The sequence below is a fragment of the Agelaius phoeniceus genome, chromosome 2, assembly GCF_051311805.1.
Source record: "Agelaius phoeniceus isolate bAgePho1 chromosome 2, bAgePho1.hap1, whole genome shotgun sequence".
NCBI classification, from domain to species: domain Eukaryota; kingdom Metazoa; phylum Chordata; class Aves; order Passeriformes; family Icteridae; genus Agelaius; species Agelaius phoeniceus.
Genome location: NC_135266.1, coordinates 65,919,945 through 65,946,108, shown reverse-complemented (window position 1 = coordinate 65,946,108; position 26,164 = coordinate 65,919,945). Strand labels below are relative to the sequence as shown.

At 39.0% G+C, this 26,164-nt stretch overlaps 2 protein-coding genes across 3 annotated transcripts in view; one reads left to right on the top strand and one right to left on the bottom strand.

Annotated features, from left to right (window-relative positions):
• Positions 1-13,604, bottom strand: part of PROSER1 (proline and serine rich 1) — a 21,299-nt gene extending 7,695 nt beyond the window's left edge. For both annotated transcript variants that reach the window (XM_077173749.1, XM_054628316.2), the window contains exons 1-10: positions 12,976-13,604; positions 9,948-10,013; positions 9,147-9,215; positions 8,596-8,690; positions 6,301-6,394; positions 5,755-5,865; positions 4,937-5,020; positions 3,998-4,076; positions 1,646-1,741; positions 1,480-1,524 (exon numbers count right to left, since the gene is read on the bottom strand). In XM_077173749.1, the coding sequence (XP_077029864.1) occupies positions 1,480-1,524; positions 1,646-1,741; positions 3,998-4,076; positions 4,937-5,020; positions 5,755-5,865; positions 6,301-6,394; positions 8,596-8,690; positions 9,147-9,215; positions 9,948-10,013; positions 12,976-13,020 (784 nt within the window). In that variant the 5' untranslated portion in view covers positions 13,021-13,604. The remainder of the gene's footprint in view (positions 1-1,479; positions 1,525-1,645; positions 1,742-3,997; positions 4,077-4,936; positions 5,021-5,754; positions 5,866-6,300; positions 6,395-8,595; positions 8,691-9,146; positions 9,216-9,947; positions 10,014-12,975) is intronic.
• Positions 13,595-26,164, top strand: NHLRC3 (NHL repeat containing 3). Its single transcript, XM_054654811.2, is given in 8 exon segments — positions 13,595-13,865; positions 13,868-13,917; positions 14,952-15,101; positions 15,987-16,134; positions 16,640-16,840; positions 18,005-18,096; positions 19,960-20,072; positions 20,556-26,164. Coding segments are annotated over 8 exon segments (1,239 nt in total). The 5' UTR covers positions 13,595-13,609; the 3' UTR covers positions 20,785-26,164.

The window sequence follows — 26,164 nt, the reverse complement described above, 5'->3', positions numbered from 1 at the left end:
GGCAGGCACACTGTGAATGTGGAGGTTAATGGAAAGGAGCTGCATTTATGAACACTGGCATGTCATGACTCTCGATAAGCCTGCCTCTAGTCTCCTGTGGAACATGAATATGTTAATAAATCATTGCTCTCAAACAACCCTTGTGCTTTATTTTACTTTTGGAATAATCTGTTCAAATGCAAGCAAGACACTCATCCAACCAGTCAAACTCACCACCCAAAACTCTCTAGCAGCCTACATGTCTCTCTTGCCTAATTTCTACATATAATTCTACATACAAATCCAGAAAATTATTCTTTAAATCTTGGACCTAAGTTGATATGACAAACTTCAATTTAGTGTATGTTGAAACTCTAAAATGTGTAAATCTGAAAAAAACCTATTTCCTTCTACATACTCTTTTCAAAAAAAAAAAAACCCCAGACTACCCAGCCCTGGATTCTGTTCTTTTCTCTCTGTTTATTTCCAAGCTGAAGACTCTCATAAAGATTACAGTTATTTAATCCTGACAGCCAAGGTAATCACAAATGAAATACAGCTGTACAAGAAGCCAGAGCTGAACTTTTCTTCCTAAGAGAATATTTCATTCCTTAACACCATATTCATTTAGCTGCATAAACTAACATGTAAAAATACATGCATACTTAAAGAGGGGTATACAAGAATTAAGTGATTCTTCAAAACATTTCTGTAGACCCATCCCTGGACACAGAGAAGGAAGGACAAAACACAACTTTTTTTTTTGGTCCCTAGGAATATTTACAGTAGCTAAACTTATCACAGTCATTTTATCTATTTGCAGTATTTGTTAATATGCCTGACTCAATGGTCAGTAAATTCTCAGTTTGTCAATTCTAATAACATTATCAAAACCTTTTTATAAGTAGTTCCTAATGAGATTTATTATTATGCTTTGTATTAAGCACCACACAAAAACAAATAAAAAATGCACAACTGTCTTGGTAAAAAGAACAGGATCTTACAGGGTAAGACAAAAGTGCAGGCAGACACAGTTGGATCTAACATTCTGGGATAAGACCTTCAAAAATTTCTAAATCTCTCTTGTATTCCTACCTTCTTATTGCAACTGATCTATGAAATTAAAATGTCAATGAGTTTTCCAACAGATGTCCAGAATTTTAAAAATTGCAAAGATTTACTGAAGTATTTAAGTGCATGAATATTGCAAAGGGTATTTTGATTTAGTTTTTAGCACTATTTCTCACATACTTATATAATGAAGAGTACAAAAAGCTTTGATAAGCTAACACAAAAGAATGAATTTTAATGTTTCAGTGCTTTTAAGTACAAATGTCTGATGATTTTTTTTCTCCACTCTCAAGAGGTTCTAATGCACATACTTAGTGGCTGCATACTTAGAAGGTTATGAAGATCCCACTAAACTTGTTGTTAACATTTTCTGAACAAGTAACAAAAATACAATGAACACAAAAATCCCCCTGTGGATTTGCAATTTACCTTGATTTTGGGAAGGTTTTGCCTGGCTGGAAAGGTCCTCATTTTCTAAACAGAGAACAGCAGCTTGTTATTGAAAGGCAAATGAAACTCCAGCAGTGAATGATCCACTCCCAGCAATGAGCCAGGAAAAACAGCATGAATATTTTTAAAGATATGCATGCTTTACCTGATGCCACTTGATTAGCAGTGTATGGTGGAGGAGCTGGTAAGCCTGGAGCTATGACATTGGCCATTGGAACTAAGCCAGCATTGTTGTAAGCACCTAAAATAACAAAGGCAATACACATCCCTATTGTGAGAACAACCTGTATCTAGATGAACCAGTAAGCATCTTCACCTTTTAAAAAATATTTTCAAGACTGTAAGACATTCCTTCATCAAAAAGCTAGACCAGTTAACTATCCAGACTGGATGCTGGCTTTTGCCAATGTCTGCCTGAAGGGCATACACTGTAATCCAAATTTTACTAAGGGCAGTTCTCTTAAGAGAACCTGAAAAAGTCAGGTTTCAATTCCTTTCAGTTTCATTTTGCCTGAAAAAACTCAAAGGGGAGGAGTGATACAGTGTCAGCAGCATCACTGGTTCCTTTCCTATTCTTAATTAAAGGCTGTTGCAGCTCCTTCTTCAGCATTAAAGCTGGACAAACAAAGGAGCCAAACACAGATCAGTAACCATGACCCTTTAACATTAGCCAGAAAATTCTGAGAAAAAAACAATCCTTCTCAAATACTTAATCTAGTATACTTCAATATTTCTTTAAATGTTAAGAAATTCAAGTGGGTTAGCAAAGTATTTTAATATAAAATTCTTACAGCAATTAATATATTAAATATACCTTTTTCCCCTCTGTTATTTTTTGAAGCAACTGAAACTGTTGTATTGCTGTGGTACAGAGTTCTGATGAAACACATCTGAATTTAAATTGCAGTAACCACACATTTCACAGTGGCCCTGAATTAATAGTGTAAGAGCATAAAAACTCGGGCTTCATGGGAAAAGGTAGCACTTGAACAATACTGAAATTGCACTAATTTGTCATATAGAAGTCCTTTCTGATTTCATACTTTCATAGTAATTCCACCTGATGTTAAGATTTCTTGCACAATAACTCTTGCCTGAAAATCAGAAAAGCAACTAACAATCGCTGCATCACTCAGCAAGGAAATGTTCAAGAGGCAGAAAGCAATTCATCACCACTGACTGAAAACAATCACATTGAACAGTTTCACATCAGCATCTGCAATCTCATTAAACACACACGTACACGTATATACCAAATTTCACCACTTATGAGTTCTGTTGTCACAAGAGTTTTCTTAAAACACATGTTGCAGCCTACTAAGGCCCTGAAACCTCAAAAGCTCTTTCATATCCTAAAACTGTACTAATATTTCTATCCAGTCACAGGCCAAATTTTGTGCTTTAAGGTACTTTAGATAGGATTTATTCAATATAAATTCGAGTTAGTCTGCAAGTTTCCCACACAGTTTCTTCAGAACAAGTAATTTCCTGGGCATAAATAATCAATCATTCTTATTTTAGCCACCAGTAGTGCCCATTTTTCTAAAATGGCTATAAAAAGACTTGCAGACATCAAGTTGATTAGATGACTCAGCTTACAGCATGCTTGCTAGGAGCTCTGCTTCACTTTCTTATCAACTCCCTGAAAAACTCCCTGAAATCCCCAACATCAGTGAAAAGCAAGTGCCCTAACCAGAGCGCTCCTTGTTTTGCAGTACAGAATTTCAAGATTAGAAAATGCTTTCAGCTGCCTGCCAGACCTGCATCTGACTACTTTAAGTATTCTAAGCTTTCTTCCCAAGAAAGGGCAATTGCCTTGCCACCTCCCAAAAATGTCTCGAGTCTAACAATTGATGCAGCAGAGCAAAGAGAGGAGCTTATGAATAAAGGCTCAATCTTACTTAAGGCACTAAGAAATAGTGCCATTGCTAAAAATAGAGCAATGGCAGGAAAAAGCAATCACTATTTCCCTTCTGACACTGAAATCTACTTTTCTTTTAGGAAACTGTTAACTCTCCATTATGATGGACTGAAGGTAAAGCTGAAGGCAAGTGAGAAACAGATTACAGCCCTTCAGCAAGTTCCTATATAGTTCCACCTAATTCAGGGCCATGGCTGACCATATCCCAAGCTGGGTTCTACAGCAACAAGTCAGACTTGTCAAGCCAAAGCCCAAGCCTTGGCCAAATGTTACAACAAAGCCAAAGCCCTTGCCTTGTTTAACATGCACAATACCTCCCATAAAATTAAATATTTTGTCATCAGAACAGGATTGTGAACTGTTCTTATGGATGTTGGAAAAAGAAGTCAATATATTCCTCTTTTTATCAATTCGGCTGTCATGAAAGAAAAGGTAGAAACCAGTACCTAGAGTATGCTCAGGGAGCAGCAGCCAATTTCAGATATGACCCTGGTCAGAGAAACCAACACTTGGCACATTGCTTAAAAGGCAAATGCATGAACAATAGCATCAAGCTAGAACACACAGAAACCTTACTTGGTGCAATAGTTGCATGTGGCCGACATGGTGGGATGGGGTATGGAACTGGTTTGTGTGGATTGTACGTTGATGGAGCCTACATAAACAAAAATCAAATGGAAAAAGCAAGAGTGAAAGCATTAGGTAATGTTTCTCAGACAACAAGCTAACATTCTACTACTACAGACAGGCATTCTTTCTACAAATATAGGTGATATGAGATTTTTTCATCATATCCATAGTGACTGCAAGTATTTCACTCTTTCTGAAAAGAGTGAAACAAACATCACTAGTATACCTTTAGATTTTAATAGAAAACTGAGCACAAGTGGGAAAGGGAGCTCCTTTCTGCCTTGCAGTTCTCATATTCTGCAGTCTTGGACTGACTTCTCATTTTAGAGGTTTAGCACATTTAAAACTAGCAAATATTTCTGAAAATACCTATGTTTTTAAAATAATACAGCTTTGTGGGAAACATCTCATAATAGAAGTGATAATAAAACATTTGGACAATACTTCAAAGTAGTAACAGGTTCACTGAAAGTTTGTCCCACATGCTCAAAAATTTTGAAATACAGATCAGCTGTTGTTAAGAAACAAGAACCTCTAAGGCACTGCTGTAATTCAAGTTTCAAAGATGGAGGCATTTTCTGTGCTCATGTGAGAAATCCTCAGAGAGAAACTCATGATGGATTACCAAAAATGCTTTTAGTTTTCTCTTCTGCTACTGTAATTTAAATTCTGTCTTCAAGTACACATACATTGTATCCAGAAGAGAATATTCCCCCCCTACAGATAAAAACCAGAGCTCATTTTCAAGTTAAATAAAAATATACTAGGTCATATTCATTACAGGAATTTAGTTTCAATTAAATTGCTACTCTACAGTCTTCTTACAACATAACAGCATTTTGGGGATTTTTAAAGTGTCATTTATGTATTAATTTTTAGACATACTGGTTTGGATGGTCCAAGTATACGGGCTGCTATTCCCTTTCCCTCATTAGTACATTCTTCTGTGTCCTTTTTGATAGGTGTTCCCTGAAATAAAAGAAAATTAAACCAAGCATTAATTTAGAAGCAAACCTTGCTGTATAATTTTGCCATATTTTATTTTTTTTTCTGAACTACATTTGAGTTCTTGAACATTCTTAAAGTAACCATGTTTGTCAGGGAAAAAAATCAAGCCAACTAACTGTTTTAAGCTTATAAAGTAATGAGTAAGAGCATTCCAATAGCTTGGTTTGTAACACTGAGCTTTTGTAAAGAGAGGCATTTTAAACAGTGCATGTTGATGACAGAAATCTGGATTTTGACTTGTGGATATGATAACATTAATTTAATTTGGCTGTCCCTTAGGTGTTCACAGGAAATGCTTAACATGCTTAAGACCTACACTAAGATTAGCAGTAGTACTGTAGTGACCTTATTAGGTCACTTTATCAACCTACCAGCAAGCCTCTTGACACCTCTCCTGATTCTGCCAAATACTGCTGGAGTTTACAATGTTTTCCTGATATGAACAATTTATTTATGACATTGTTCAGGTAATGTTTACCTGAAGCAGCAGACAAAGAATGAGCAAATAAAAATAATGCAAGTTTCCTGTAAATGTGGAATGGAGTAAAACAAACAAACCAACACACCCAACAAATGCACTTTGGTTTTGATTCCACTCCTCCTTCCACATATATGAATTCTGGGTTTGGTTATACTACAATAAATCTTAAATCAAAGTTCATTTGTGAAAAACAAAAGCATAGGATCATGCTTACTGGAAAAATTCCATTTATGCGGCTTGGTTTGCCCTTGGGATAAGGATTGCCAGGAATCATGCCACAGGATGATATCATAGCATGAGGAGCCTTACAACCTGTTTTCGAAGCCTGCAAAATAATCAAGAAAGAACATTATTTGCTATCAAATTCAATGCTCTAAAGAAACTAGTTCCTACTTCATGACATTTACACTGCATGAATCAACCTACATGGAACAACTGAAGTCTGTGTCTCAAGTCTTATTCCAAATAATCCAAATAGTGTAAACTTCTGTCAAAGTCCCCTTCTGCTTACACTGACGTTGCACTTAAGCACTTGGTGCTCTCTAAAATACACTGTTTCCTCCAGCATTGATTCCAATTCTGTGTCTCTTTTTCCTAATGTCTGACAAAAACTTCTTCTGTTGCACATGCTCTTACCTTTTTGCAATTGCTTGTTTCAGCTTGTCTTACACCAGCAGCTCCCAGAAGTCCTGATGCTAAACCCTGAGCCCACAATGACACAATCTTAACAGAACCAAGGATATTAGTTTATGTTGATTACCTGTTCGAGAATTCGTCTACATCTTTTCTTCTCTGACATATTAATTCTGAACAGATCTTCAATCAGGCGATAATTCTGAGCATCAACAATGTTGCTGTAAAGATAGTGACAGACAATTACTGCCATTCCATCTGCTTAAGCTGAAAATGCTGAAAAGTCACCCACAGTTAAACACTACCCAAAAGCATATTAAAAAAACATAACTAGTTCAGATCATAATATTACTATTATTAAAAAGCCTAGGCTTAAATATGGACTTCATACCTGTAAGTAAAACAATATATTAGAACTAAATATCAATACAGAATAATGGATGATGATGGCTAAACTTTATTTCAAGCCTAAGTATGTAGAATAAATGAATTTTGCATCACAACAGTGGTGCCTTGAGACTTAAGGCATCAACAGTTCACCAGAAAGCTTTAATTGCTACTAACACACAATTCCTAGCATAGCAGAAAGCCAGAAGCTACTCAATTTGCCACAATTTCTTGTCAGTCTGGTGGAAAAACAAGTTCTCATCTAATTTCATTTAGAATTAAAAAGATAATTTCTGGTAAATCTCTGTAAGTTCTGCAGAGCTAGTGGAAGCCTTAATATAGTTCCAAAAGGTACTCCTCCTCTCTCTTCTTGCCCAAACAACACTAGACACACCAGAGAACAAAATATGTGACTACTAGGAGACCAATGCCTGCTTCTACCCACTTTATTCAAAATTCTGACCGATTTTTTACCAGCACTTCTCTGTCAAATATTATCCATGCCATCCAAACTACTGGAAATACAGAACCAAAAAGGAGGAGTCCTCAAAGGAGGATATTAGACAGAAATTAAATCAGTAGAACATTGAATGAAGCCATGAAAAACACCTCAAAGAACAGTATTAAAATGTGAATGAGCTTTCAGCTTTGTTCAATATTTCTGATTAATGAAGTAAGCAGCACACAGATTTGGGTTAGGATTTGTAATCACGACTCCCTTACTTTGCTCTAGTACTATAGAAATTCAACAGCTAAGAAGTTATTGTGCTTTTGCCCCACATCAGCTGAAGTGTAAAAATTGAACAGTCCAAGAGCTCCAGTCTCATTACGAGAAGGTAACATGTTAGTTTTGTGTGTCACTAACTAACTTTCCTTTGGCTACTCTGTTTTGGTTTGGTCTGAAATAGACTAGGAGCACTGACATGGCTTCCTTAAGCTCAACTCCTAAAGCAAAATCGTGTCTGTACCCTCAGTCTTAACTGTTTTATGAATATTTGTACCATGAATTTATATACCCCAGGAAGATCAAGCAGGTGGTAGTACAGCATTCACAGGGAAGACAGATATGCTTAAAGCAAAAACCTCTAAACAATCAAAAAAGAACAATACTTTATAAAATAAATCCCCTGAACCAAGCAGAAGATTTACATTTTAAATATGTGTAATAGATCCTTTGAAGCAACTCTATTCACTAGGAATATTCCAACTTTCTCTGTAAATAAAAATTTAGAATATCTGTTTTTTATATACAGTAGATTTGTCAGTTTAAGAGTACCATTTCCTTAATTCATCTCTACATATGTAATACTTAGAGGACTTTTCAAAAAAGGGTCAATTCCCAGAATTTCCTGGTCTCAAGTCTTCCAGATTTCAGTGAGCAGAGAAACAAGCTTAAGGTCCTCTTTGTTCTCTACAACATTTGAAGACCACAGTAAAAACACCACCAAAAGTGCCAGTCTTTCAGCAGTCAGGTCACACAGCAGCAAGAACTATGGAATTTTCCACAATCATAGAATCATTGGTTGGAAGGACCTTAAATATCATCTAGCTCCAAAGCCCCTTCAGGTGAGCAGAGGGACCTTTTACTCAGGTTGCTCAGAGCCCCATCCAGCCTGGCCTTGAACATTCCCAGGGACAGAAAACTCTCCAGACAACCTGTGCTAGTGCTTCACCATCCTCACAGCAAAGAATTTTTTCCTAATATCACTTTAAACCTACTCTTTTCCAGTGTGAAGCCATTCCCCTTGTCCTGTCACTATACCCCAGCTCTCTTGCAGGCTCCCTTCAGGTACCAGAAGGCTGCAATTTGGTCACCCTAACTCATTCCAGGCTGAACAAACCCAATTCTCTCAGTCTTATGTCTACTTTTACAACATCTGCTTCTAATTATTACTTTAAACAGCCCCATCAGTAATGGATTTCTGCTTTACCTTAACCAGGCACAGTGCTTCCTTCTGGGAGATATAAAGTTTTACATCCTCAAACATGAGCTAAACCAATACAAGTTAAGGAACACAGCAGAAGAGATACTTACGAAGCTAAGATTTCAAGGGCAATAAGTTTATCCTTACTGAAGGTGAAGCAGTTGAGAATATTAACCATTTTTGATGCTGGAACTGCCACTATTTTCTGATAGAGAAAGGAAAAAAAGTGTGTATAAAATAAAACAGTACCAGTATTTTAAACTCAGAATACAATTCAGTAACAGCTTCATATGGTATATTTCAGTAAACTTTTAATAGGCTCTCCCTCCCATTGGGAAGGAGACTCTATATGCTAAATTATGAACAAGCACCTCCAAAAAGCACTCACCAAAAGCAAAGAAATCAGGAGAGTTAACAAGAGTTAGAAAGGGTTACATCTCCTTCTGTGATACACAGGAAAGTAAAAGTCACTTTAGTCAGAAAAGATACCCCACCTAAAAACATGAAATTTCATAGCTTGGTACCACTGAAGGAGATGAAGAAGAAACTTTGAAGATTTTGAAGGGTATATTGACTCATCAGTTGAAAAGTAGGTGTCATAAAATTAAACTGACATTAAGAGAGCAAATTTATTCCACAAGATCATGTCACAAGAACTTACATGTTGTAAAGCCTTTATTGCCTTAAGCTGTGGTTCTGCCCAGGAGAAGTATCTCAGTAATTCAACAACCTGCAACAGTAAGGCCTTCCATTTATCTCTCAGATATATTAAAAATGTATGCTAACAGCAACAATATGACCTTTCCACTTTTGCAGCACATTGGTGTACTGCTACAAAACATCTCTCTGTGATGGCTGATTGTCGGTGCCTACCAGCATCTAATCTTCTATTTATTTCTAAGTAAGCACCTAAAAATTCTATTTTATGAGATGAAGATTTTCCATGGAAATATTTAAAACACTTACTTTTTGGCATATATTTACATATATGAATAACAATACCACTGTATTAGAATAAGTTAAAAAAATCAAGTATCAAGTATTAAATCAAGTATCTCTGAAAAAGCTTATCAACTATCAGGATCCCAAACAGTATAGTCCCAAACATACACCAAAAAAAGCCAGCAGAAAAAGGAAGAGGAAAAAGAAAATCTACATATTATCATATTATACATTATGTCTATTTAGACAATACACACAAAACAATCCTAAATTCCATTATGATAAATTTATACAACTTTCCAGACACAAAAAGAATGAAAATGTAGTGATTTTGATGACAAAGAAACTTGGAACTCTTTTTAATAGTGTCATGCTAATATAATAACAAGTAATTAAATCTCCTCAATAAAGATGAAAAGCTAATATGATCAGCCTCAGTATGACTGAAGACAATCACAGTGTATTACTGAATACACAAAAACAATAGCTCCCATTAAACCCATAAGAGCGTTGACTTTACCTGTTCACTGGAAAAATATCCATGAACATATTCAATAGCTTTTAATTTGTACTCAGTCAATACAGCCTAAAAGATACAGAAAAAAAAAGATGCATAATTAGTGACTCAAAAATTATAATTATAGCACAACCATCTGCTAATCTATTAATCTAAAATCTGCCCCTACAAAGTGACATTTGTATTAATTACATTGCAGCATTTTGAAGTAACAGTGCACTTCTTAGGTAACTGAGAATAGTGAAAAACAGGAAGATGTGATTTAATTCTTCTGTCAAAATAATACTAATTTTTTTATTTACTTGATGCTTTTTTGTTGTTGCTTATAACTGTTCTGAGAGAATATCATCATTCTTCTTTTTCCTCCAATGATTTACATCAACTTAAACAAGATAATTGCTGATTATTAACAGTTGATTATTGATAACAGTTGATTATTCAGGCAATTTCATTGCATGGCCCCTGTAAAGTAACTGGCAAAGTATTTTACTTCAGTGAATTTATGAAGAAATTGGATAACAAGTCTATACAGACAGAATTAAATACACAACAAAGCTTGCTCCGAAGATGGATACTGTCTTATCATTCTCCTTATGCATTCCAAATTTTAACAGGCAGTCATACCAAACAAACAAAGCACAGTACTTTAATGCAGCACTGGCCTTTTGACTTTGTGGCAAGACAGCTGTGTTGATAACCACTTGAGCTGTCTAACAGCCAGGACCTCCTCCCTCCCCTGTACCCAGCCCTCTGTGACAGGTACAACATGGAAAGAAGACAGCTAACAGCTGAATTCCTGCCCCAAGCCGGTGAAAACACCTTTTTTCCATGGTTTCCAAGTCCCTCCTCTAATGCCAGATCTCGTGTATTCTCAAACCACCTTTAGCTTTACCCACACACCCACTTCTATTTTCCTCCCAACAACTCTCTTCCTTTCTGTACCTCATTAAGAGACAAACTACCAGACACACTGAAGTCAAAGGGGCAGGAAGAATTTCTGCCTTTATGCTCATTTCTTCCTCTATTCCTTCCTCCTCTTCATGTGTTTTGGAAAAAAACAGGGTATGTACTTTTTTTACTGAAACAAATGTTACTTTCCCTTCTTAAATTAACAACTGAATGACTTTATAACAAGAGTACAAACAGAAAGCACTGCTATACATATTTATGGAAGGAACAAGCAAACAAACCCCCCAAAGTTTATTATGTTAGTGCTTGTAAATACACACAGGGAAAAAGAGAAGTAAGCTACACATGAAGACATTTAAATAATTGTTCCTGCTAACTGTAGGACTGAAAATGAACATGCCAACACAACAAACTTGTAAATCACATAATAAAGAAGGTTCTACCACAGAGCTAGAAATGAAGCTTAAACAAAAACATAGCAGCAAATACAAAACCAGCATTTGGATAATGAACATTACACCACAACAGCACAACTATTATTAACACAGCACAGCACTGATCCTTAGATCAACAGCAAGTTGGACTACAGGAATCCAAGCAGATAGCATAGAGGAAACATAAGTGCCTAAAATCACATGCCTAAACCCTTTTGTCTGAAGTCTTTAGTAATCACAGAGCGTATTCTGAAGGACTGCACTGCAGTAATATAACTGAAACATTACTCCCTCCCACCATCAATCATCAGAGAAAGCATTCATGTGCTAGTCATTCCTTGACTTTTTTTTTGTGGTTCCCAGATTTTCCACACAAATTCATAAGTTGGGAGGAAAGTCCACACCCTGAAATATCTTAGACTTTGATGTTTTTAGCTGTTTTATGAAAGAGACCTTTGGACCACGAAAATGTATGCAAAAACATAGTTGTGATAAGAAAGACACCCCTGGGGTTTCTGTTGAACAGTTTTATACCTCGATATGTTGCAAAATAATAATACTGCAATTGCAGCCATCACTGCCTCATGCCGAAGAGAAACCGAACTGAAACTCAACTCCAGAACCTGAGTCACAATAAAGGAAATTTACCTCTCCTAGACAAACCAACACAACAAAAAATTCTACTTAATACAAAAATGCTATGGGGATCAGTGTTGCACCACGAGGAAATGTCATTTGAAACAAGCCCTTCACTTGTCACACCAAGAACCTTCAGCAGGTAAACTGTTCTACTGTGACACTGGAATAACCTCTGCTTAACTGCAACAAAATACATTGTCAGAGATTTCTGCTTCCCAGGCAAAACAAGAAACATTAATCTCAAAGGTTCTGATTTTTCCTCTCCTTTTCTCCTTCTAGCATTCAGGGAAGTGTGCCAAGCACTAACCTCAAGCTTTCCTCTTAAAATCAGTCCCCTGTGCAGAGAGAAACCAGAGGCCTGCCAGACACGAGGAAGCCCAGGTTTGTATCTCTGCTCCCCACAACCTGCAGGATTTTGTTCAGAGAGTTTTTAAACAGAAGATGAAGAAGCACAGCTCAGAGCAATCATCAAAACACAGGATTGACATCCCAGAGAAAGAAGGTGTGCACACAGTCACTCCTGAGCTGTGGGAGACGTGATTTCCAAAAAGGACAGCTCAAAAAGAATGCAGCTCAGAAATCAGTGTTCCACGTCCTATTTGTGCATTGTACCTCCTAAACCAGCGCATCAAAGGAGAGTACTTCACACTGTCTCCGCACTGGCCAAGCAACCGCAGCCCTTCTCCCCAAAAAGACATGCTTTTTGGTTTTCTCCCTCGTCTTCCTTGAAAGTAAAAATGCTGCAGCAACTTTATCCAAGTGCTTATTTCCAATGAGGCCTCAAGATCATCCAACCAACCACGCCTGCTATGAGCAGGGACACCTCCCACTAGACCAGGTTGCCCAAGCCTTATCTAACGTGGCCTTGAACACCGCCAGGATTGGGGCATCCCTGGGCAACCTGTTCCCCTGCCTCACCACCTCCACAGTAAAGAATTTCTTGTTAATAGCTAAGCTAAATGTCCCCCTCCTTTCGATTTGTAGTCAGTACTCCTTACCCTATATTCCATCACCAAATGAGTAAACTAACATGCAAAAAGAGAATTTACCTTCCTAATTTCATCCAGCACGGTTTCAAATGATTTCTTATCCATCTTGATTACTGCCGACACTTAAACGTGGAGGAAATAACAGTAGCGATAAAAAATATCTTTGAGCATACAGGAAAAAAATGATTTAAAAAAATAAATAAATAAAAAACGCCGGGCACGGAAGGCGGCCGGGGCTGTCCTCGGCCCCGGGGATGGAGCGCTGCCGCTTCTGCAGTGGCGGACACGGAGACAAAGGCGCCCTCCGGGAGCCGCCCGGTGCTCCCGCTCCCCGTGCGCCCCGCGGGCGCTCCGGCGGGTACAGGGGTCGCGGCGGCGGCGGGAAGGGAAAGGAAGAGAAGGGAAGGGAAGGGCGGCAGCGGCGGCCGCCCCGCTCAGCACGCGGCACCGCGGCCCGGCCGGCCCGGGGCGCCCCCGCAGAGCATCGTTGGCGGCACCGCCGCCCTGCGATCCCGGCGGGCAGAGCCGGGGCGGACGCGGGCGGCCCCCGGGGCAGGCGGGCTAGGGAGGCCCGGGAGCGGCGTGAGCCCACAGACTGCGCACCCCCTCCGCCGGTCCCGCCTCCCTGCCGTCGCGGCCTTATGGCATCACAGCGCCGAGCGAAGGCCCTTTTCCACGCTGGGTGACGACAGCGATGCCTGCGCAGGAGCTGCGGAAATTCGGGGCGGCCTCGCCCCTCACCCAGCTCCCGGGGCGGCTCCGGAGCGCTGAGCGCTGCCCCGGGGCATCACCGCGCCCGCCCCGCGTCGCCGCTCCCGGTCTCGGTCCCGGTCCCGGCACGGCGCGGGAAGCAGCGGCCGCCGGGGCCATGTGGGAGGGGCGGCGGCCACGTGGCTGCCATGGCAACCGGCCCTGCCCCCAGGAGGCGGGAGCGGCGGCGGGGCCGGGGCTGCCATGGCCGGGACGCTGCTGGCGGTGCTGGCCCTGCTCGGCGGCTCCCAGGTGCGCGGCGGCCGCCCGGGGCTTCGTGCCAGGGCCTCCGGTTAGGGTGGGCAGCGGGGAGGGCCCGGCGGGGCCGCTGCGAGGGGCGCGCCCGGGGCGGAGGTGCGGGCGGCGCCCCGGAACCCGCCCGCTCTCGGTGGCTCCTGCGCCGCCTGTGGCTTGTGGGTTCCGGGTGGAGGCTGCGGCACTGGGCGGCTTCGCAGCACCGCCGAGGTAGTGCCTGCGCGGGGCCGCCCCTTCCCGGGGTTCCTGGCGGCGTGCTGCGCCCCAGCGGGGAGAAGGGGGTTTGTGGGTGACTCACTTCCCGCTGGATGCTGGCAGGCGTTCTCCTTGCTTGACGGCTCGTGGGTTTCCTTCGTGTTAGCCCGGCCTGTCCGTCCGCAGCAATGTGCCATCAGTGTGTCTGTCCCCTGGCCCCGGCAGGGCGAGGGGCACAAGTGTCAGGTGGCCCTGGGCCTTCAGGGTCGGCCGCGTTACTTATTAGCTCTGTGCTGAGTGCTCTGCTTCAGTGCTTACTTCCCCTGTTCTGCTGGAAAATAGAACAAGAAGGTGGAAGATTATTTATTTCCGTTATTGTTTAAAATGTATACGTTGACCCGAATCTGGCTGTTCCTGGCATTTTACACTTCTCCATTTCCAAGGTGTCGTTTTCATTCTTAACCTGTATTTTTTTCTTTTTCTTATTTTCGCATCTTGAAGTAGCTACTGAATCTGGTGCATTTGGAACCTTCTGTACTATCTTTCTCATTTTGGAGAGTGATTCACAGATATTAACAGCAGCTGTGGTGTAAGAAATTTCAGGGTGTGTGTTTTGCCTTCTAATTCCAGAGTTCCCCAGTCCAAAGGAGTTGATTAGCTAATTTTCCAATTGTTGAAGCTTTCCAAACCCCTGGCTGCAAGCCTGCTTCTATTTATCTGTCTTGTTAATTTAAATTGAGTAAATGAATTTATGATGCTTTTACTTTCAGCTGCTGTTTCCTTTGATCCCACCCTCAATGGAATTTAACTACTATATATTTATTTTGTATTCTCAGGTTTTAAAAGCAAAGAACTCCTCACATTGGAAGGGAGAGCAACCGTTGTACAAGCTGGACATAGGCTGGCCTAAAGCTCCAGAATACTTCACTGGCCAAACATTTTGTGTTGCTGTTGACTCTCTCCATGGTTTGGTCTATGTAGGACAAGTGAGTGGAAATACCATATTTCTCTCTGTGTTGTTTCTGTGGCTTTTTGCCTTTAAAGCATCTGGTTAAGATTAGGATATATATGTGTATGTTTATTTACATATATTTAGATATTTATATATGTATGAATAATGATTCTATCAAACTCAGAGAAAATATAAACAGAGCTGTCTCTGCTATATCTATTTTTCTGGCAGTTCTGGCACAACATTTGTTTGTGGGTTTTTTTTAAAGCATTACATTTCTGTGGTATGAATGCATGATCCAACTTAACTGAGTTACAGCAGCTTGTTCCCTCAGCTGTAAGATAAAATGTGATTCTGGGGCAACTGAATCTTCCATTCTTTGAGGCCTTGTCCCATGAAATCAAAACCACACAGCTCTTTCAACCTCCAGTACTTGGAGGTAAATTATTTCCTCTACCCAGGTCCATGTGTGAGTATCTCTAGGCCATGGATAAGACATTGTCTCCATGGGATATGGTGGGAATGTCGTGTAAAGCACAGTATGAGTATTTGAGTGCCATGCAGCTGATAAGCACTGTTGCAGTTTCTCATGCCCATTACATTGGGCACACTTTTCAGCAGGAACACAAAATCACAATTCAAGCTGAAGACCAGAATAGTTGCAGGCACTTGGCTGCTCTGAAGGCTGGACTCAATGTGATGTAAGGTGACAGTCTAGACTGACTGGAAGGTTTTTCATACTAAATTTAGACCCATATCTCTTTTTCCTTTTCTAGCTGGAAAAAGAGTTCCAGCAGACAATCGTGTCAGGAGATTCTTTCAATTCATGAAACATTGCAAAAACTTCACAGAAAGGAATTTTAAACTGTAAGATTGCTTACTTAATATGTTTTCTTTAGAACTTTTTTTACCTTTTCAGCGGGGAGACAATGTGCCAAAGGTACTTGTATTCTCAGAAGAAGGCTATTTCCTTCACTCCTGGAATGATACAGTTGAAATGCCTCATGGTATCTTTGTATGGAACACTGCAACAGGAAGTTCAATATGGATCACAGATGTTGGAACAGGTATGCATCATGGTGATATGAGAAATATTCAGAGGGGAAGAAAATGTAATATTGTTTTAAAAAACTTACTTAAGTCTCTCAAGCAATTCTGAGATAGATTTGTGCTTCACTTGATATGAACAAACTTCTCATGTGCTGCACAAAATAGTCTGAAGTTTCATGAGTGGTGCTGTGTGTCTGCTTAGACCTGCTGAGCTTGGTCAGCACTCCTCCCTACCACCCAGAAGTATCAGGGAAAAAAATCCTGATAGACATAAGTTTAGCCTGGCTAGACCTAGTTTTAGTGATCCTAATATAGTGGATGAATAGTGTCACAGCCTGTGGATTTACTAACCCATTATCAAATAGACTTTTAGAATTTATTATAGAATTTTGTCTGTTAGATTTAAAACATATTAATATCACTTACTTTTGAGTATCAGATCTTCAATCTTTGCAGTCAGTTTTAATACTTACATTTTGTTTTGTTAAGATGCTTTTGCACTTTGTTTTTTCCTTGATTCAGGGAAATACGGACACACGGTGAAACAATATAGCCCTTTGGGTAAACTTATGCAGGTCTTGGGCACACCTGGTAATGCTGGTTCAAGTTTGATTCCCCTGCAATTTGATCAACCAGCAGATATCTTTGTGGAGGAAACTGGAGAAATCTATGTTGTTGATGGAGATGGAGGAATGAACAACAGATTGCTCAAACTATCAGATGGTATGGAAAAAGGAACTCTTGCAGTAGGTGACCACTGAAAACTGGATTTTAAGTAACGTGGCTTGGGAATATTTTTAGGCGAGTATTAGGCAGAACTGTCATTTAACTTTAGCTTGAAGACCTTATTGAATCAGAACCTGTTTTACTGCTTGCTACTTCAGGAGAAATCTCCTAGTCATTCGTGAGAAGAGGCTGAGAGAGTGACTTTGTTCAGTGTCCTGGTTACCCCAGGACATTCAGTCTCCAAGAAAGAAAGCTAAGGGGGATTCTTTTTACTGTCTTTAGTCACTAAAAGGAGGCCACAGACAAGACAGAGGCACATTTGTTTTGAGATATACAGTGAAGAATGAGGAACACAGAGCAAAAGATTCAAGAGGGGTGAATTTCTGTTTGATTTTTGTTAGAAAGCATTCAGAGGAAGGGTGGTCAGATAGTGAATGACAGGGTCATCCAAAGATGGTTTGCACTCTCCATTCCTGTAGATGCTCAAAAACTGATGAGTTATGGGCAACTTGATCTAGCTTAAGAGTTGGATTTTTTATCAAGGCTAGTCCTGCTTTGAGGAGCAGGTTGGACCAGACAGTGTCTGGAGGACTTTTATAATTAAATTGTTCTGTGATTCTAATTAGCTTGCTCATACTCCTCCATTAGGGCAGTGACTAAAGAGTCTGCACATGTCCACAGGTGGAATAAGTGGAGGAGCTACTGTTTCTCCATTTTCCTATCAAAAAGCAGATACTTTCCTATTACTTAGTTTGCAAAATGGTAAATTGTTAAAAGTGAAAACTTCCAAGTAACAAGTTTTAAAAATCAATTTAGGAAATAAATGAATAGCATAATTGGCCAACTTCTTTTTTTACCTTTTTGTATTTTTTTTAATTCAGTGTTTAACAGAACCTTGGATTATGGCTCTTGTGTATTACTGGCTACATTTTTGTAACCATAATCATGAAACCACTAATAACAATCCAGTCATCACTGTAGTAGTCATGTTTTCTCTGAGATTTATGTATTGGGAGTACTGTGTTTAAACAGTTTAGAAATCTCACCTTTTACAAACTATCCAAAGTAACTTTGCAAGAGATTGACTTAAAAACTGGTTTATTTGTTGTTTTCTCACTGTGATTTTTTTTACTTTTATTTTTCATGGGGCTCACTGTTCAGACTACAAAGAGTTATGGCTGACTGGATCAAATGGGAGTGGCATTGGTCAGTTCAAGATTCCTCACAGTGTAACAGTGGATGCTTTTGGACGGGTAAAGAATTGAGGAAATTTTTTTATTTCATCTTCCAGCAGACTTCTTTATATGTATTTGAACAAAACAAAGCATATTTGTTTTTTGTTTACACTGTTGTGATCTGTGTCACTTTGTGGGGTTACAGTTTTCGGTGTGATAGTCCTGAGCTGATGTTTCATAGTGCAGGTTCTGTGGAAGCAGCTGCCTCCAACATTAACACCAGGATCCTGACCACTTACACTGTCAGTGTCCATGCAACAACAGAGTGTTCTTCCTGCAGGTTGCCATTGTGAGACTACAGGAGAAGTGTGTTCTGTAGTAAATAAAAGCACTTTTGTTTCTTCATGTAGAAGCAGCAGCCTGCTCAGGCCATCCTGACCTTGATTAACAGCTCTTCTCCCATGGGAAAGTACATACCAAAGGATCAAGTCCAGCCATAAATAGCTGTGCTTTGATGTAAAGAAAACTGGGCAGTGAATGTGTGGGATGAATGATAAGAGCTAGAAACATCAGCTCTGCTCTTTTTGGTTTTTTGTTGTTTCTTTCTCTCTCCTGCTGGCTGGCTGTGTAGTTGATCCTAAAACTTGCTCACAGAAGAAGCACAGAAATACTCAAGTGTGTTTATTAAAGACAATCCTGCTAGATGACAAAGTGGTGGTCCATTACCCTCAGTTGCTACACTTCAAGGGACTTTAATTTCATATTTTGAAATTCCAAATAACCTTTAGGTGATAGTGAGGCTCTAGCTAGGTTGTGGACATTATTCTCTTTTACATGCAGCTCAAGGCATTCCAAGAGTCTGCTTCTGCCAGGCATTAATTGTAAGTCCGGCTTTTGGTCTTCTGGTCCTAGAGAGGAGTTATGCAGTCGCTTCCTAATCTGTTTCAGGGAAAATAAGATTGCTTCACTAAAACACCACTGGTTGAAGCTAATTCTGCTGATGCTGTCTGAATCAGAATAAGAAGTGTATATAAAAATCAATTCTCTGCCAAAACTGGCAGAGTGGGAGAAAAAAGAGGAGGAGCATGGTCACTTTATGCTGCAGGATAACCGTGAGTTTATTCATTCAAAGAGAGTGACTGGGATAAGCTATGATTTTACTGCCAACATAGTGTGGACCATCATTTTAAGTTGAGAATTAATTGTTTATTCATAAGAAATCTAAGACAATGCTTTCATAGTGCTTCATTTAAAAACAGTGATGAAAGGTTTAAGTTTATGTTTACTGCTTCCTTTTTGGTGATACCCCAGAAAAGTCATGAAGTTTACTTACCAGACTTATGACTTGTCAACAGCTAAAACTTCAATGATTGTTGTACAAAAAATGCCTTCATTGGAACTGTCTAGTGGTATTGCTAGCTTGCAGTGTTTGTGAACCCAGTTAACACAGGGTGGGACAGAGACAAAACTGGTTAGACAAAACCAGCTAAACATGCTCTAAGTGTTTAAATGGCTAAATATTTGTAGTAGTATTAGGCATGTCAGGAGTGTTTGCAGATCACGATCATGAAATGAGACTACCATTGGAAAAAAATGCAGGTGACAGACCTTTAGACAGATCTTCTGAATTTAATAGGTGGAAATATGTCCTCATTGTAGGGATAAAAATCCTACCAAATATGTCATATAGCTACAAAAAAAGAAGAGAAGGGGCTGATTTCTCTGTTAAAGTAGTATAAAATAATTTCTGTTTGTTAACTTGTAGATCAGTTTTGGTTTATATCTGGCAGTCTGATCTATTGATTTAGTTTTGAATGGGAAGGTATGCATTCTTCCAGGATACAGTCTTCCATTTTTACTACAGGGAACTTTGCTCTCATAGGAAACAAATGCATTTAATTTGTTCTCTTTGTTGACAGCCATGATTTTTCTTTTTGATAGGTATGGGTTGCAGACAGAGGCAACAAGAGAATCCAAGTTTTTGATAAAGTCACAGGAGAATGGCTTGGGTCTTGGAATGGCTGTTTTTCAGAAGATGGACCCTATTCTGTCAGGTATTGCTGAACAGTTCTAGAAGCACACAATTATGTAAATAAGGTGTACTCTTACTGGTGAATTAAAATGTTGATATTTATGCCTGCTGACAAGGCGTTAACCAGTGAAATAAGGTGCTGGGTTCCTAACGTGTGCAAAGATCTGCACAGTTGCATCTTGACAGGGAAATCCTGGCTTTATAGCAAGCCCTGTAGATTTGAGTGCAGGATTGGGAGATTCACTTTAAAGTTGTTATGTTATTAATCTTACTCTGTTGCAGCTTTTACAGGAAGAAATATTTTCTTGAACAAGTTTTCTGTAGCATAATGTGTCTCAGTAAGCAGCCATATGAAGAGCAAGGCTTATAACTTAATTCCCAATGTTACATTGCATTTTGTTTTGGTCGTAGCCTTCAAAATCGTGATTGTTAAAGAGATTTTGTTTGTGTTAAAATGAGGTGCCACATGGAGTTCATAGTTCAAAAATATGTTTATCTTTCACAGGTTTACTGCCGATTACAAATACCTGATTGTAGCTCAGCTGAATATCAACCGGTTGGCAATCTTGGCAGCACCTCCAGTCGGCTCCATTGGGGACTGTGCCATAGTCCACAGCGTCCAGCTGGCTGATGAAACCAAGCCACACCTTGTGGATGTAGACATGAGGAGTGGAGCAGTCTATGTTGCAGAGATTGGAGCCCAGCAAGTACAAAAATATGTACCCTTAAGCTGATGGTTTCCCACAACTGCTGTGGCACAAGCTGTGTGACATCTAAGACCTATGACCTCATTTCCTTGAGTTCGTTATGGATTGTGTTTCCTTAGACAAGCACAGAACTGCACAAGTGCTCCCAGAACTGTCAAACTAAGACTCTGGCCTAACTGTTCTGGAGTTCTGGAGAAATACTTGGTGTTGAGCTGTTACTTGTTTAAGTAATTGTATTGTGACTTTTACTTATGTTCCAATTATAAAATGATAAGCATTTTAATTTTATTATATAAAACTTTATAAACACAACTGTTCATGTTAAATGTATAGAGCCAACCTGGGGCTCTGCTTAGACTGTGTTTGTTGTTAAATGGTCAGAAATGTCTAAAAGAAGTTCTATAAATTATTTCCTGAGAGAAGAGCACTTCATTGCAATGTTTCTGCACTTTGTTTTCTGAATGGTTGTGCTGATACTGTCCAAGAGAGAATATAAGGATGTGTCACAATGTTAAATTAGATGCTGCTGGATATTGGTGTCAGTACTGGCATCTGCCTTAGGTAGTTAATGACATAAGTATTGAAATCTGTTTTCAGCTCTAGCTAAAACCATAAAGTCTGTAATAAGCTTGAGCTAAATTGATATTAGACACTTCAAACTAAATTAAAAGTATCTCCACAGCAGCCAAGTACTGATTCTTAACTAAATTAGTTCTTAACCTTATTTGATTTATATCAGCATGAGTTTTCAGTTCCATAAGATTTCATAGTAGAACATATTGAGGTTCAAGTTGTGTAAGTTCCTCAAGAAAACAAATTGCAATTTGCTATGAAAGTCTTAATCAGCAGTAGGGACTGGGAGACATATGATTTTCTTCTGATTTAATTGAAGCTCTGTCAGTTAACAGCAAAGCATCTGGTTTCATTTATTTCCAGAACTCAGACTTCATCAGCTTCATTAATGTGTAAAGTTAAGTTTCTTACACTATATTATAGCAGATGTCTCTAAGCTCTGTCCTAAAAAATCCTGCTTCTCCATTCCCAGAACAAAGTGGTTCTCCTTTGTTTGCATGTTGCTACAAGATTTTAAGTTCACTTTATAGCATAGAGGGAACCAGGTATGGGAAAAATGAGATGGGGAAAATGGCATGGCAGAAATGAAACCATGTATAACTGATTACCATGGTAAAACTGTGGATCCACATTCCGTATTTTCTAGCTCTTGGAAAAATATGAGAGGATTTTTGCTGTTTCCACACATTTATTCTACTGTGTGGATTATTTTAATGCTAATTACCAGCTAAGAGAGGTTGTTTTTTCTACTTTCTTAGAAAGGGAATATGAAAATGGAATTGTACTGATGGGAAATACCTACTTCAGTGAATATTGTCAAAAGCAAATGCTACTTAATTTGGTAGGTTTCAACCTATGATCCCAAACTTGTGAGTCAGCAGATGGAAAAGAAAATTCAGATTCATATTTTCTCTGAAAAGTAACTCAGCTACGGAGCCTGACTGCCTGATTTCAGCACTATGTGAGATTAATGCACTAAATGTGAAAGCTTTGTTGTTGGCTACATCCACAACAATAAGACCAGATCCTACCTGGGGCTGCCCTCACTCAAGCCTTAGAAGCAGAACTTTAAGGTTATACACTAGCCAATATGGTCCATCACTCATGTGGTCTTGAATGGGAGCTAGTAAGCAATGTTTATTTGCTGAAAAAGTAGCAGTACTTCCTCTAGACCAATGTGAGTATGTCCACACAGTGTGTTGTGTGGCTTTTCTAACTAGTTTTTGACTAGCTCAGGGATCTCTGCTCTGTGTGCAATTTAGCTATTTGTTGTCTACACAAGGTGGCTTTATTTTATAAAATTTTACTATAAAATCATGATTTGAGCATATCTTGGTGTGTAGGGGGTCCAGGCATACCCATCTTTCTTCACTACATCCTCTCCTTATTTATTTTTCCTTTGTCACATCCATTTGAAAATAGAACTCCAAGCTCTCTAGGAACGTCTTTTTGTGTTCAGTTAAGCAATGTCGTGCACTTTTGGATGTTGACAAATAACTTACTTGTCCAAGTTTCTGCTTGCTGCATGGATCTGCTCTCAGCTGTTTTTCATGAGCTTTTGGCTCCAAGAAATGGGGAGCATCCATCCAGTTTTGTGTGGCTTTACTGAAATAGATCAAGGTGCCAAAATGTGCCTAGCCACTAGGCATTTGGGTATCAGTGATAAGAAGGGTCAAGGGATGATTATTATTAATAATTATGAGATGCTTAGACTCTATTTTATCTCTCTGTTTATGACTAGACTGAGAAAATGATTTTGTGCACTAACTTGCTAATTTTCTGAATGTTTTCTTATGCATTGCCTTGAAACTGATTTCTGAAGAAATGCATAGCAGGGGAATTTGATAAAATAAATTGAGAGATTCGCATTAAAACACTCTTGGGTGTTTTATTTCTGTACTAATATAAATACACTCCATTGCAATGGATTGCTCTTCCAAATTCAGGGCCCTCGGCACTTAAATAAGGTATTTAATAATTTCTGGTAGCAAGATTTAAATGTAATCTAAAATTCCATGTTATCTTTATACATCACTATTTCTGTGGCCAATCTCTTTTGCATTCTGATTTATGTATCAACACAGAGACATAAATATCTCTCATATGTTTCACTCTGAGTAATTAGTAAAATGGAATGATGAGTTACATAAGTGCCAAGTTTAAAAAAGCATTTAAACTGTATACCCTTATGATGCTAATTGGGAAATGAAAAAGAAACTAACAAAACACTTCTTATACCAAATCAGGTTTTATTTTCAGAAAAATTTACTGAGCAATCTGTCTTGTTTTTAGAAGACCTAGAAGGATTTTCTATGGATTAGAAATACTTGCACAAGAAAAAAAGTAACATACTGCAGTGTTAACTAGATGAGAGAGGACCCTAAGGTGATTGCTAAAACTGTTCAGAAATCTAATTTCAGGTAACCTATACCAGCTTTTAGATGTGAACAGTAATCACTGGAGTATTTTGCAGACCTTTTTGGGTAAGTACCGAGGTTGTTAACTGGATGGGCTTCCAGGAGGAAAAGACCAGATCACATAGTCCTCTCTCTGCACAGAATCATAGAATGGTTTGGGCTGGAAAAGACCTTCAAGATCGTCTGGTTCCAACCCCTCTGCCATGGGCAGGGAACTTTGCACTAGATCAGGTGGCTCAGATCATCCAACTACACCTTGAGCACTTCCAGAGATAGGGCATCCACAACTTGACTGGGGAAGCTGTGACAGTGCCCATGATTGTTTTGTGATGCTCAACAGCCGTTTTTTGTTTGTGTGTTCTCACAGTCAGAAATTTATTACCATATTTGGCCAAAACAGGAAATCAGGTTTGTGCTATGCAAGATCAGGTCAGTGAGGCTGAGCACCTCAATAAAAGCTGAAGGGGAGGGTACAAAAGTATGTTTGTGGGTCTGTTCATTGCTGGGAGTTCACTGCCTCTGTGGCTAAGTTCTCTGCCTTACAGTGGTTATTAACTTTTAGAAGCATTCAGTTGTCACTTATCTCAGTCAGCACTTACTTTCCTGACAGTTTGTATCCCGAGAAGCCTTCTCAAGTGATCCATCAGCCAGCAGTGTGTGCAGTCACTCAAATTGCCTGCACCCAACGTAAGAGGGCACCAAACCCCTGCTGATGCTTGGGGCACTCCGTGTGAGGACAGACCTAACAGCTGGTGCTTCCTGAACATTTTCAGTAAGTCAACAAAGGTAATTAATTGCTCCAGACTTCCTTTCTCTTTTCAAAATAGACTGCTTTAAGCATAAGCTGATCATAGAATCATAGTAATTTTGCCCTATTATACTGGATTTATGTCCATCTTTTATTTCCATGGTTTTCCTAGGGAAAAAAAAAATCAGTAATTCAGTGTCCAGAGACAACATATTATATTGTGAATTGATTCTTGTAGTCCTTCCATCCTTGGTTTCAATTGAATTAAAGTGATAGGTTGCTTTGGAAACATAATTATTTATAACAGTATAACTGTAGAGAATAATTATACCAGGAGAGCAATTCCAGTATATTTCCCTACAGAGGTGACCCTGAGTAAGATTAGAGCTAAATTTACTTAATCTCATTCACCAATTTTATTCTACCCCTCCTTTCTCAGCCTTTGATTTAAAAAAATCTTGCTCTGGTTTTGTATTACTATTTTATTCCACTCCTTTGGGAGATTGCATCTGCAAAAACTGTATTTTCCAGTAGTTGCCATAAAAAGGTTAGAACACAGGCTTTTCTTCAGGTAAATGATTCAATATTGTTGAATCATTCAGTCTTTCAGTGTTCATAAATCATTAAATTCATGTTGCTTATATGAAATTTTAAAGTAGGAGCATATGAATTCATGCACACAGGATGATTTGTTACTGCATTAAAGCCAAAGTAACACTGATACAAATGAGATATTGAATAGACATCTTTATCATAGTATCACATGTTTCAAGTCTTAGGAAACCACATCTAATTGTGTAACTGGATCTGCAAAACAGAGGTGAAAAATACTGCCCAGTTACAACTGGAATAAGCCTGGTAATTCAGTCTCAACTGTGGAGGAGTCTCTTACAAACAAATTAAGACTTGAGAAATCTCTTTAATCTCTTGAAGAGTCTGTATAGTTAATTTTTTCCTAGCAGTCAATAAGTATTGGGGACACTCTATATTTAATCTGGATTTATTTGTTTTCAACACCCTGTGTTCTGTTTCCAGGTAGCTTAGAGATTTAATATGGCTTTTTTTTTCCTTATCACCCATGGAATCATTTGCAGATGATGACTGAGTCATTTCTTTCTCTGCTCCTTATCTAAACCATATAGTTCAGAAAACTTGACTTGCAATGGAAAACTGATAAGACTATAATTTCAAAATGTTTTTGTAGCACGTTTTAATAAAAACAAACAAATGCAGAAGAATGTTTTCTGTGCTACAGGAAGTCTGAATATTAGCTTGCCAGCACTAAACCTATCTGTGTGCTGTACAGGAGTAATGCTATCCCCCACATGATTTGGTGAGGCTGAATTTATTTCTACTACTAGCTCTCAGTACAGTACTGTCTCTGACAGTTGTCAGAGAATTGGGTGACTTCATGGTAAAGGAATAAGAATAGACCAGAATGGATATAGAGTTTTTTATCACTCTTTGCTGTTGAAGTGCTTAGCAAAATTTTCATGCTGTTAACATTTTTTGACAGGATCTTATTCAGAAGATGTGGCTGAATTTAAGTGTCAGTAAATGTCTACTTGAAACAATCTGATAAGTTACTAGCAGGTGGTCAGTTCATTAAGGTCATTAAGTATTTTCAGGAGATTTCTGAGATACTAACTTGTGCTTAGAACTGCATTAG